General features: G+C 44.6%; 1 protein-coding gene across 1 annotated transcript in view; it reads left to right on the top strand.

Moving 5' to 3' along the window:
• APBA2 (amyloid beta precursor protein binding family A member 2) overlaps positions 1 to 12,875 on the top strand; it is a 229,658-nt gene that overhangs the window by 149,464 nt on the left and 67,319 nt on the right. Inside the window, 1 exon segment of the mRNA XM_030578097.1 lies at positions 7,850 to 7,930. Coding sequence (XP_030433957.1) covers positions 7,850 to 7,930 — 81 coding nt within the window.

Raw genomic sequence — 12,875 nt, 5'->3', positions numbered from 1 at the left:
ACACCTGTCCTGGGAAGACAGGGTGGGTGAAAGGTTAATTAGATCCATGAGCTCATTCATGTCTTACTGTGTATGCTGGGGTTTCCAGCAAGGGTGCTAACTGGAACCAACTATAGCCTATTTCTGTCCCATTGTGTAGCTTAGATAAGAGACTGGATATTGTCTAAATGTAGGTTTCAAAATTTTAAGCATATAATTTTTAAAAATTATTTGATCTAATATTTAAACAGCACTGCATAAAGAGATTGTCAGGTGTATATTATTCAGGTGTGTATCTTAAAACCTGACTCTGGCTTTGAACCTAGTGGCTATGATCTGTATGTTTGTGCACACTCTGTGTGTCAACCAGTTATCACAATTAGTGATAATGGAAGGCTAATCATATTTTCCTTGCCTATCAAAACAAATTCCTCTCCCAAATAAATTCTGAAAGGCAGCCAGACCTCCTGGCTTTCACTAGAACTAATTCTTCAGTAGGAGGAGCATCACAGAGTTCAGCAGGGCAAGGATGGTATTCAGTATAGCGAAGTTGCAACTGAGATCCTGTGGGAGGGCTGAATGGTTAAGTTGCGCTTTGTGAATGGTCCATGCTAACTACCTTATACTGTGTTAATTAACCATAGGGAAAGCACTCTGAACAAACTTCTGTATGGGCTAAGCTAATGCTCTTTTGCAAGAAGTGCCATGGGAACTTTAATGACGACAAGTGGGTAGGACATTGATTTTACCTCTTATCCCCAAAACAGCACCTTCAGCTGTCTAGTGTGCGTTCTAACACCATGCTGGACACTGATTCATTACTGGCTTAGAGGCTTAACCACCAACACCACCTCCTTTGGTACTCTGGAAGTTCTTCAGATGCCTCCTATGAAGTCAGGCACAATCCTACCTAGACTGGGAGAGCTGGAAAAGAGTACAGCCTACTGGGGCATGGCTGCAGGCCATCATGTACAAGATTAGGCAGATCTCCCTTAACTGACAAGTACCGTAACTCCTCACTTAAAGTCGTCCAGGTTAATGTTATTTCATTGCTGATCAATTAGGGAACATGCTCATTTAAAGTTTGTGCAATGTCTAATGTCATTTGGCAGCTGCCTGCTTTGTCCACCGTTTTCAGAAAGAGCAGCCTGGTGGAGGTAGCTGGTGGGTGGTTGGAACCAGGGTGGACTGGCAGCCACACTATCAGCTCCCCCTGTCAGCTTCCGGCTCCCCTAAGTTCCCTGTGCAGCAGCTACCCAGCAGGCTATCAGTTGCAGCTGTCCCTCCCCTCACTGCCATGTGCTGCTCCTGCCCACTGCCTTGGAGCTGCTCTCCAAGACCCCTGCTTGCTGAGGGGGAGGGGGAAGGGGAAGAGGAGGTGAGCTAATGTCAGGGTGTTCCCCTCCCCCCTGCTCCTGCACCTCACTTACCCCATCTGCCATAGAGCAGAGGGGACACATGACAGGGAGCTTCCAGGCAGCAGCAGCTGCTATCCTGTCTCAGCTTGCTGATCTAATTAACAAGGCAGTGTACTTCTGACCCCACTTCTTATACCGAAAGGGGAAATGCACATCTCTCTCTTACTCACACACATACACCACACACACAGAGTGGGTCTCTGTCTTCCCTCCCTCCTTTTTCCTGCCGTCTTGTAGAGTGAGAGAGTTAACCCTTGAGGGCTCAGCCAATTGCTAGTTCATCATTTAGCAGTGAGTCATTTCCTGGGAAATATCCCACCCTCTGACTCCTCCACCTCAACCAAGCTTCACAATCATCATCACTGTGTACCAGTATTAAGTTGTTTGTTTAAAATTTATACTGTGTGTGTATATATATATATGTCTTTTGTCTGGTGAAAAACATTTCCCTGGAACCTAACCCCCTCATTCCCATTAATTCTTATGGGGAAATTGGATTCATTTAACATCGTTTCGCTTAAAGTCGCATTTTTCAGGAACATAACTACAACATTAAGTGAGGAGTTACTGTATCATGGCATATTTTGAATGTTTAGGATAAAGATACCATAGCCATTTCCATATGCAGAGGAACTAGAGGCGGGGAGAGGAGAGAGAAATTGCAGGTAGGAATTGGAATACTTAGGACCAAATTTTCAGAGCCCTTCAACCTGGCCAATGAAATTTCCCACAGAGGTTTTTTGCACCATTTGCCCAGCTACCCAACTGTGCATGCAAAATACTCATTTATATATGCAAATGCAGGTGGCAGTCTTGCAATTCTGGCATCCATGACTAAAAAGGTGACCTGAAAACAGGCCTAGCTTTCAGTCAGAAATTGCTTACCTCGTATGCGCATGTGTTGGTGCACAAATCTGGGGTTCTTACGCACACTATCTAGGTGGTAAAATGAGAGGGCCACGTGGTTCATCTCAGGGAAGATGTTTGGAAAAAAATGTTCTACTGGAGAAGGCCCTATTGTCCAGCTTGTCAGTTGTTTGCATTTTTACAATACAATACAATAATATGTTAATGGAGAGAAAGTGGGGGAGGGGGCATGAAATTGCACAGCCCTTCATCACGAAAGCATTTGGATCACAAGAATTGATAATTGGTTACTAAAAAAGCCTCCCAAATTAACGTGACAGTATGGTTAATAGGAAATTTGCTAAAAATAATGCTCCGCCTATGTTAGCTGCTGAATAAGAAAGAGTTGATTAAGGGGGGAAAGAGCTTTTTTAGCCTGTGTGTACAAACAGCAGCAGTTTGTAGCAAAAGACGTTGATTAAATATTAAGGGCTTTATCCAGCAGAAAATATCCACCACTTTCGAGGCTACATCAGGCTGCAAATGTTCCAAATGTTGGCTTCACCGCAGGATTGGCAGTGCTGGAGACTGGTCAGCTGCTCTGTAAAGCTTGCAAGTTTGTTGTGAAGAAGGAGTATTGCTGAACTGCTGGGGTTGGAAGATAGTTAATGTGATAAATTCTCTATTCTCAGTAGGTATACCACATCTTTTACAAATTGTTACCCTAAAGATGGACCCAGCTGTGTTGCCTCATTATGGGGGGAGGAAGAAGAATATTGAAGCTGTCAGAGCTGCCTTCCTTGAAGTCAGGAGTTTCTTCAGTTTTGCAAATCCTAACCTACTGCTGGTTTGTTTGTTTTTTTGTTTGCTGTGAGGAATCTTAATTCTAATGAATTCCCTTCTGCTTTTTGGCTGACAGCTCAGCCTGCAAGGGATCTAGCTATGTGGTCCCTTTTGGTATTTCCCCATTTACCTACAGGTAAAACCCTGCCTCCTCACATCATTTAACTACATGCAGCTAGTATTTTGATATTTGGTCTGTCTGAGGTTCATTAAAGAGTGGGAGAAACTCCGTTTACTTGACAGAGAAGACGTGCTCATCATAACTATACAAAGCCATTTGAAGGGGTCGGATTTGGGGATAAACCCTATATTTATACCTTTCATTTTTCTATAATCACACTAATCATGTTGCACAGAATAGCACTATGCTATTATGATGCTGTCATTTAAAAATATTTTGAATAGACTCTTTTATATGTAGCAAGTTCAGCAGAGGAGGGCTGAAAATAGTCAGTTTGGTGGTAAGAGAGTATATTGGTGTCTTCTGCTTTGAGGAGGAGAAAAAGGGTATTCTTGCTGTCTTTTCTGTAAGTGCTTTTCAGGTATGCTTTTGAGATTGGGGAACAGGAAGGGGAAAAAAGCTTGAGACAGGTCTATATAAACAAGCTCATAATTCTTTTATACTTTAAATCACTTTTAAATATCAATATTATATAGTCATATAGCCTTCTTCTGGATTGTTGCATGTGCCAAACAGCAGTTTGTTAATGGAGATTAACTGAACTCCAGGAGAACAATTATTAAATGAGGATATCTTCTGCCTCTCGCAAGCTGGAGTTCTGGAGTCAACGGAGAGCGCGTTCAGGAATCGATTTATCTGCCTCTAGACGAGACGCAATAAATCGATCCCCGATAGATTGATCTCTACCCGCTGATCTGGTGGGTAGTGAAGACTCTTGTATGGAGTTCTCCTGGAAAATCTAAATTCTAATAATGCTTTAGCATCTATCTGCCGTTGACTCAAAGTCTCAGCCTGCTTTGCATTGGTAAACTCCCTTATCTCCTTCTATATAAGTAAGACTACTTGGTTTCCAGCTCTAGCTATGTATGAAATATGTGGGCAACTTGCACTTTCTACACAGTCTTGTCCTGTGATATCTAAATCAAAGTGTTTTGCCCTTTTGAGGAGAAGGAGGTCCTGGAGTTGTGGCAGCTCTTCTTCCCCCCTGCTCCTGGATAGGAATACCTTTAGAGACCACCCGTTAGTGTCAGTGCTACAGCTGCTGCTGCTCACCCTACCCGCAGGAAGAGCGTGAGGCCTAGAAACTCCTCAAACTCCTCCTCCTCTTTTCACTTCAGTTTTCTCTGCCTGGTGAGTCCTCAGTTCATCAGCCAATGAAGAGGCATGGGAGAGCACTGCTCCCCTAGGCCAAAAAGTAAGAAGAGGATAGAGTGGTCTCCTGTTTTTTAGCTGGATTCCTTCCCCCTGCTCCCACTGTCCCCTTTGCACCTGCATGTAAGACCAAACTCCAGAGATTGATCAGACATGGAACACGACAGTTAATCAAACTGATAAACAAACAATGCAGGTAGAAGAATCATTTGCACCCAACATCCTGTGTAAATAAAATTATGGAGTGGGACTCATAATTATTTAAAGGAGTCAATGAAAAACTGTAGCATTCATGCATAGAGGCTAAGTAGTAAATAAAGACACATTTCTGAGTGCAGATAATATATTGAATAGAGAGGTGGTATAAAGGATATCTGCAGGTTATGGATTCTGCATAATGGAGTTCTGATCTCAGTCATAGCCTCTACAAACTAGCATATAACATACACAGTAAATATGTGACTGCAAACATTAAAGGAATGAAGTAAACCCAAGTCCCTTCTGAAAACAGCAATTTCAGTAAATGTGTACTATAAATAATTTTAAAATTAAAGAAGTCTCATTTAAATGATGAAATAGTTAGATCTAACATTAGGATAGTATGGAACTGCATATGAAATTGAGCATAACTACCATCAAAGGGGATTTTTGTATGAGAGCCACATCTGACTGACTAATGTCCAGCTGTGTCTTTTTACATTAGGCTTTATTTCTTGGAGTATTTAGCCATCTCAGATCTAATTTACTACACTGAGTATATGCTCACCAAACCAATTCAATGTTATTCTAACCCAGTTCATTTGTTACATGCTGATGCATTTTTCAGTTCAGCCAAGTGCACAGTAATCAGAACTGACAGTCTTTTTTAAAAATAAATAAATTAAAATTTGTAAATGCTCTTTCACATACTTTAACCAATATATTTACTGTCATTCTTTTTTACAAATTGATATATTTCCATTACAGTCATATCATTACCCCTGCTTAAAGCATTTCTGATCTAATCTTAGTATTTTAAAAATGATTTGGCTATGATAGTTGTGATGTTCTGACTCTGTGGATATGTTCACCCATATTATTTCACTGCACATCAGCACATATTGTACCATATTAGTTTAACCATCCAACATAATAAGATTTGTCTTGTTTCAAACAGAAAAGCATTTATAGACATTAAGAGAATGTAGTAAGCTTCTTGACTATCATAGCTGTATACAGTATCTAGCTCAAAGTCGCCCATGGAGTTTTATGAAGCTCCCCCCAGAACTCTTGATAGTGTGGGCAGTTCAGGGATTTGTTTCCTGATGCTATCATGCTTTCTTGGAAGGAGTCTTGGACTGTACCCTACCGACTTGCCATATCTGAAAATCAAGCTAATGAGAGTGAGTTTAAAGGAACTTGTGTCCCCTATAGTAGTACTACAGAGTCAAGTCTTTGTTCTGCTGACTGACTGTTATCCATCCAGGGAAAAATTTGTCCCTGACTCAAAGATGCAAACACCTTCTAGCCTACAGCTACCATTTTGGTATGGAGGCAGTCAGTGAGAGGGGCTAAGCAGTTCAGAAATCACCTTTCACACTGCCACCTGGAAATAATAACAAACTGGCAATATTTTGCATTTATATAGCACTCTAAATCCAAAGATCTCAAAACAGTTTACAAACCTTAATATGAAGCCGCACAGCATCACTTTGAGGCATGCAAGTATTATTCCCTTTGTACATAGGGGAAATCGAGACACAGAAATTAAGTGACTTGCCAAAAATTAGACAGAGGATCTGTGGCAAAGTAAGAAATACAACTTAGTTTTCTAGATTTCTAAGAATAGAACTTGAATCTGAGTCGTGTTGCATAGCCCTGTAACAATTCTTGCCTGGCAGCTGAGGAAGAGGATTGTCCCTTGTACCAGCAGTCAAGCCTCTACAGCATATATCAGAAGTGGGGGAAGGGTTCTGCTCCTCAGAAAAATGGGATTACAAAGGGAATGATCTGAAATGCTTTGCAGTTCCTTGATGTGGAGCGTGAAGATTTTATCTTTGAGTTGCCATGGCAGGCCGGTAGCCTGCTGCCACTATGCCAGCATTCTCCTTAGGACTTGCGTGGCCTAAAAGCTGGTAGATATGATGACAGGGGGAATCTGTCAAAGTTATGGTTCCCTTTCTCAGATCTGAAATATCCATTTCTGTGAGGCCACTCACCACTCTATTGATTTTTGCATGTCATTGAGTGCCCCCAACTCCCACTGTGATCAAAGGGTGTTGAGGCCGCTCAGCAACTTGTAGGAGACAACCTTCACATTCAAGAGTCAGGCCGACAAGGGCCCTACAAAATCAGAATAAGGTGATACTAAAAATTGAATCAAGCCCTCTTTCTTATTTCTGTAACACTCAAATTAAACTGCTTTTGTGACCTGGCACTGGGATTTTAGCTTTTATTTATGCATATTGTGTGAAATTCATCACTATGCATAGGGCCATCATGAGTACAGCCCTGCAAATAGGAAGGTATCCACTTCATCGTGGATGCGGATATCTATGGACCATTTTTGTGGATATTGGATTGGATGTAGATACAACTATGCAGGACTCTACTCACCCGCTCACTGCCTTGATTTCTGTTGAGCAGCTGGGCCCCTCGGGCAACACCAGCATCCCCACCCTTGCCCGGCCCAGCATACTGATTGAACTTACAGTCCCGGGCCTGGGCTGCTGACAACTGGGTAGCAGGGCCCACCCCTGGCCAATGGAATTGGAGAAGGCAGGATCCTGGCGCCCCGCCTCTCTGCCTCACTGTGATGCAACACACACTGCTGCTTCCATGTGCCAGGGCTTGTGAGCCCCCAGGAGCAGCATGTGATGCAATGCCCCTTCCCCATAGTCCTCCCCCTCTGCACAGCTCCTTCTCCTTAAGACCCCACCCCTGTGCTGCCCGTTACCTCCAGTCCCCACCCTCGTGCTGCCTCTTCCCTGCAAGACCCCGTCCCTTCAGTCGCTTCCCCCCCTCCCCCCCCCCCGTTGCTAGCCCATGTGAGATGGCTTGCTTCTGCAGGTGTGGATGTGGATACAGGTAAAAGACAGCTAGTGGATCGCTGGTTGGATCGCGGATGGAAATCGGATGTGGATCCACATTTTTGTATCTGCGCAGGGCTCTAATCATGAGGCCTATGCATCACTTAGTCTCCTTAAGACCTATTTTGAATGCTTGAGAAAAAACAATATAGACTTGGTTTATCTGAACTACTTTTGTTTCAAGCACATAGTGGCTGCACTATGGTTTGAGTGTCTTCCTTTAAAGCAGATGACATTTTTGGGCACTTTTTATCTTCAATCGGTAACATTCAAGGAAACATCTAGCCTGCTGATTATTTTCTTTGTGATTTATTTAGGAGAGGGTTGAAAAGGAATGAAAGTGTTTCTCTGATTCCTTACAGGTGTGCAATGGTTTAGAACAGCCAAGGAAACAACAACGTTCTGACCTAAATGGACCAATTGACAACAATAATGCACCAGAGGTAAGCACCTTAGGGCCCTATTCACCCTCCTCCCCACCAAATTTCTCCCCACCATGGGCAGCAAATATTTTATTAAATGGGGAGGATGACCTAATCTCTCTCTCAAGTAAGAGCAGCTTCCATGAATGCATGTTTCTTGCGGCTCACAAAGCTTCCGTGAACCAGTAGCGGCAGCAGTCACTTTTTATAACAGCCCATTTTATAAACGCAGTCCTAAAATGTTCAGGTGATATAAGGAGACTTCAGAAATTCTTGTTTTGGGGGCCATTGGAAAGTAAGGGCAGCATCAGAATGTGGCTGGTTTCTTCTCTATCTCTTTCTTGTATGAAATTGCTGCATTTGGAGTCAAAAGATTGCTGAAATTCCTGTAGGAATAATATCTCTGTGAATAATCCCTACCAACTGATCCATACATCACATCGTTCACAGCTGAAGGCCCAGCTGATTCACAACCTTACAAGTGGCCTCTGTGGTGAGCTGTGAACCTGCTCAGTCAGCTGCAAAAAAGATGCTGTGATAGACACCAGAGATGCGCTGGTGGCACTGAATAATGGAGCAAAGGAGTCTAAGAATGCAGTGAGGATGTGCTTGGGGCCAGGCATGATGACTTAAATCTGAGGGGTCTGTTATCTCAGACGTGCACAAGGGAGTTATGGTAGTAGTAGCCTGTAATGTAAATGAAGACTTGCGCATACAAAAAGCCCTCTTCCATCATTGGAGAAATTAACCCCTGTATTGGAGACCTTAATGCTCAAGCTGGTATAACATTGCCAGCAAGGGAGTGTATGAACTGAACTTCCATTGAGTAGTATTAAAATAGCACCTAGGACCCCCAACTAAGATAAGAGATTATGCTAGGCACTGTACCAATACAGAGAGGGTTCCAATATAGACCAAGATTCTAGTTTTGTTTAAAGCAGCAAAGAATCCTGTGGCACCTTATAGACTAACAGACGTTTTGGAGCATGAGCTTTCGTGGGTGAATACCCACTTCCTCAGATGCATGTAATGGAAATATCCAGGGGCAGGTATATATATGTGTGCTAGCAAGCAAGCTAGAGATAACGAGGTCAGTTCAATCAGGGAGGATGAGGCCCTGTTCTAGCAGTTGAGGTGTGAAAACCAAGAGAGGAGAAACTGGTTCTGTAATTGGCAAGCCATTCACAGTCTTTGTTCAATCCTGAGCTGATGGTGTCAAATTTGCAGATGAACTGAAGCTCAGCAGTTTCTCTTTGAAGTCTGGTCCTGAAGTTTTTTTGCTGCAGGATGGCCACCTTAAGGTCTGCTATAGTGTGGCCAGGGAGGTTGAAGTGCTCTCCTACAGGTTTTTGTATATTGCCATTCCTAATGTCTGATTTGTGTCCATTTATCCTTTTCCGTAGAGACTGTCCAGTTTGGCCGATGTACATAGCAGAGGGGCATTGCTGGCATATGATGGCGTATATTACATTGGTGGATGTGCAGGTGAATGAACCAGTGATGGTGTGGCTGATCTGGTTAGGTCCTGTGATGGTGTCGCTGGTGTAGATATGTGGGCAGAGTTGGCATCGAGGTTTGTTGCATGGATTGGTTCCTGAGCAAGAGTTATTATGGTGTGGTGTGCAGTTACTGGTGAGAATACGTTTCAGGTTGGCAGGTTGTCTGTGGGCAAGCATTGGCCTGCCACCCAAGGCCTGTGAAAGTGTGGGATCATTGTCCAGGATGGGTTGTAGATCCTTGATGATGCGTTGGAGGGGTTTTAGCTGGGGGCTGTATGTGATGGCCAGTGGAGTCCTGTTGGTTTCTCTCTTGGGTTTGTCTTGCAGTAGGAGGCTTCTGGGTACACGTCTGGCTCTGTTGATCTGTTTCCTTATTTCCTCGTGCGGGTATTGTAGTTTTGAGAATGCTTGGTGGAGATTTTGTAGGTGTTGGTCTCTGTCTGAGGGGTTAGAGCAGATGCGGTTGTACCTCAGTGCTTGGCTGTAGACAATGGATCGTGTGATGTGCCCGGGATGGAAGCTGGAGGCATGAAGGTAGGCATAGCGGTCGGTGGGTTTTCGATATAGGGTGGTGTTAATGTGACCATCACTTATTTGCACCGTGGTGTCAAGAAAGTGGACCTCCCGTGTAGATTGGTCCAGGCTGAGGTTGATGGTGGGGTGGAAGCTGTTGAAATCATGGTGGAATTTTTCCAGAGTCTCCTTCCCATGGGTCCAGATGATGAAGATGTCATCAATGTAGCGTAGATAGAGAAGGGGTGTGAGTGGACGAGAGCTGAGGAAGAGTTGTTCCAGGTCGGCCATGAAGATATTGGCATATTGTGGGGCCATGCGGGTGCCCATAGCAGTGCCACTGATCTGGAGATATATATTGTCATCAAATTTGAAATAGTTGTGTGTAAGTATAAAGGCACAGAGCTCAGCAGCCAGTTGTGCTGTGGCATCATCAGGGATAGTGTTCCTGACAGCTTGTATTCCATCTGTGTGTGGGATGTTTGTGTAGAGAGCCTCTACATCCATGGTGGCTAGGATGGTGTTTTCTGGGAGGTCACCAATGCATTGTAGTTTCCTCAGGAAATCAGTGGTGTCGCGGAGATAGCTGGGAGTGCTGGTGGCATAGGGTCTGAGTAGAGAGTCCATATATCCAGATAGTCCTTCAGTGAGAGTGCCAATGCCCGAGATGTTGTTCCACGATTTCTGCCTTTGCACGCCGGCGGAAGCATTCAATGTATAGGTCCAGGCTGTCATTTCGACCCTCAGGAGGAGTCCATGTGGAGTTCTTTTTCTTGTGCTGTTGGTGGGAGGGCACCCGTGTATCAGTGCACTGTTCAGTGTTGTCCTGGAAGTATTCTTTGAGTCGGAGACGGCGAAACTAGGCTTCCAGATCGCCACAGAACTGTATCATGTTGGTGGGGGTGGCAGGGCAGAAAGAGAGTCCCCGAGATAGGACAGACTTTTCTTCTGGGCTGAGTGTGTAGTTGGATAGATAACAACATCGCTTGCCTCACAACCTAAGTCGTGCAGAACGCAATGCCATCCACAGCCTCAGAAACCATCCTGACATTATCATCAAAGAGGCTGATAAAGGAGGTGCCGTTGTCATCATGAACAGGTCTGACTATCAAAAGGAGGCAGCCAGACAACTCTCCAATACCAAATTCTACAGGCCACTTCCCTCAGATCCCACTGAGGAATACACTAAGAAACTACAGCATCTACTCAGGACACTCCCTACACTAACACCAGAAGAAATCAACATACCCCTAGAGCCCCGACCAGGGTTATTCTATCTACTACCCAAGATCCACAAACCCGGAAATCCTGGACGCCCCATCATCTCGGGCATTGGCACTCTCACTGAAGGACTATCTGGATATATGGACTCTCTACTCAGACCCTATGCCACCAGCACTCCCAGCTATCTCCGCGACACCACTGATTTCCTGAGGAAACTACAATGCATTGGTGACCTCCCAGAAAACACCATCCTAGCCACCATGGATGTAGAGGCTCTCTACACAAACATCCCACACACAGATGGAATACAAGCTGTCAGGAACACTATCCCTGATGATGCCACAGCACAACTGGCTGCTGAGCTCTGTGCCTTTATACTTACACACAACTATTTCAAATTTGATGACAATATATATCTCCAGATCAGTGGCACTGCTATGGGCACCCGCATGGCCCCACAATATGCCAATATCTTCATGGCCGACCTGGAACAACGCTTCCTCAGCTCTCGTCCACTCACACCCCTTCTCTATCTACGCTACATTGATGACATCTTCATCATCTGGACCCATGGGAAGGAGACTCTGGAAAAATTCCACCATGATTTCAACAGCTTCCACCCCACCATCAACCTCAGCCTGGACCAATCTACACGGGAGGTCCACTTTCTTGATACCACGGTGCAAATAAGTGATGGTCACATTAACACCACCCTATATCGAAAACCCACCGACCGCTATGCCTACCTTCATGCCTCCAGCTTCCATCCCGGGCACATCACACGATCCATTGTCTACAGCCAAGCACTGAGGTACAACCGCATCTGCTCTAACCCCTCAGACAGAGACCAACACCTACAAAATCTCCACCAAGCATTCTCAAAACTACAATACCCGCACGAGGAAATAAGGAAACAGATCAACAGAGCCAGACGTGTACCCAGAAGCCTCCTACTGCAAGACAAACCCAAGAGAGAAACCAACAGGACTCCACTGGCCATCACATACAGCCCCCAGCTAAAACCCCTCCAACGCATCATCAAGGATCTACAACCCATCCTGGACAATGATCCCACACTTTCACAGGCCTTGGGTGGCAGGCCAATGCTTGCCCACAGACAACCTGCCAACCTGAAACGTATTCTCACCAGTAACTGCACACCACACCATAATAACTCTTGCTCAGGAACCAATCCATGCAACAAACCTCGATGCCAACTCTGCCCACATATCTACACCAGCGACACCATCACAGGACCTAACCAGATCAGCCACACCATCACTGGTTCATTCACCTGCACATCCACCAATGTAATATACGCCATCATATGCCAGCAATGCCCCTCTGCTATGTACATCGGCCAAACTGGACAGTCTCTACGGAAAAGGATAAATGGACACAAATCAGACATTAGGAATGGCAATATACAAAAACCTGTAGGAGAGCACTTCAACCTCCCTGGCCACACTATAGCAGACCTTAAGGTGGCCATCCTGCAGCAAAAAAACTTCAGGACCAGACTTCAAAGAGAAACTGCTGAGCTTCAGTTCATCTGCAAATTTGACACCATCAGCTCAGGATTGAACAAAGACTGTGAATGGCTTGCCAATTACAGAGCCAGTTTCTCCTCTCTTGGTTTTCACACCTCAACTGCTAGAACAGGGCCTCATCCTCCCTGATTGAACTGACCTCGTTATCTCTAGCTTGCTTGCTAGCACACATATATATAC

This window comes from Gopherus evgoodei, chromosome 10, assembly GCF_007399415.2.
Source record: "Gopherus evgoodei ecotype Sinaloan lineage chromosome 10, rGopEvg1_v1.p, whole genome shotgun sequence".
Taxonomy (NCBI): Eukaryota; Metazoa; Chordata; order Testudines; family Testudinidae; genus Gopherus; species Gopherus evgoodei.
Note: the sequence above shows the minus strand (reverse complement) of the source record. Positions and strands in the feature narration are given on the sequence as shown.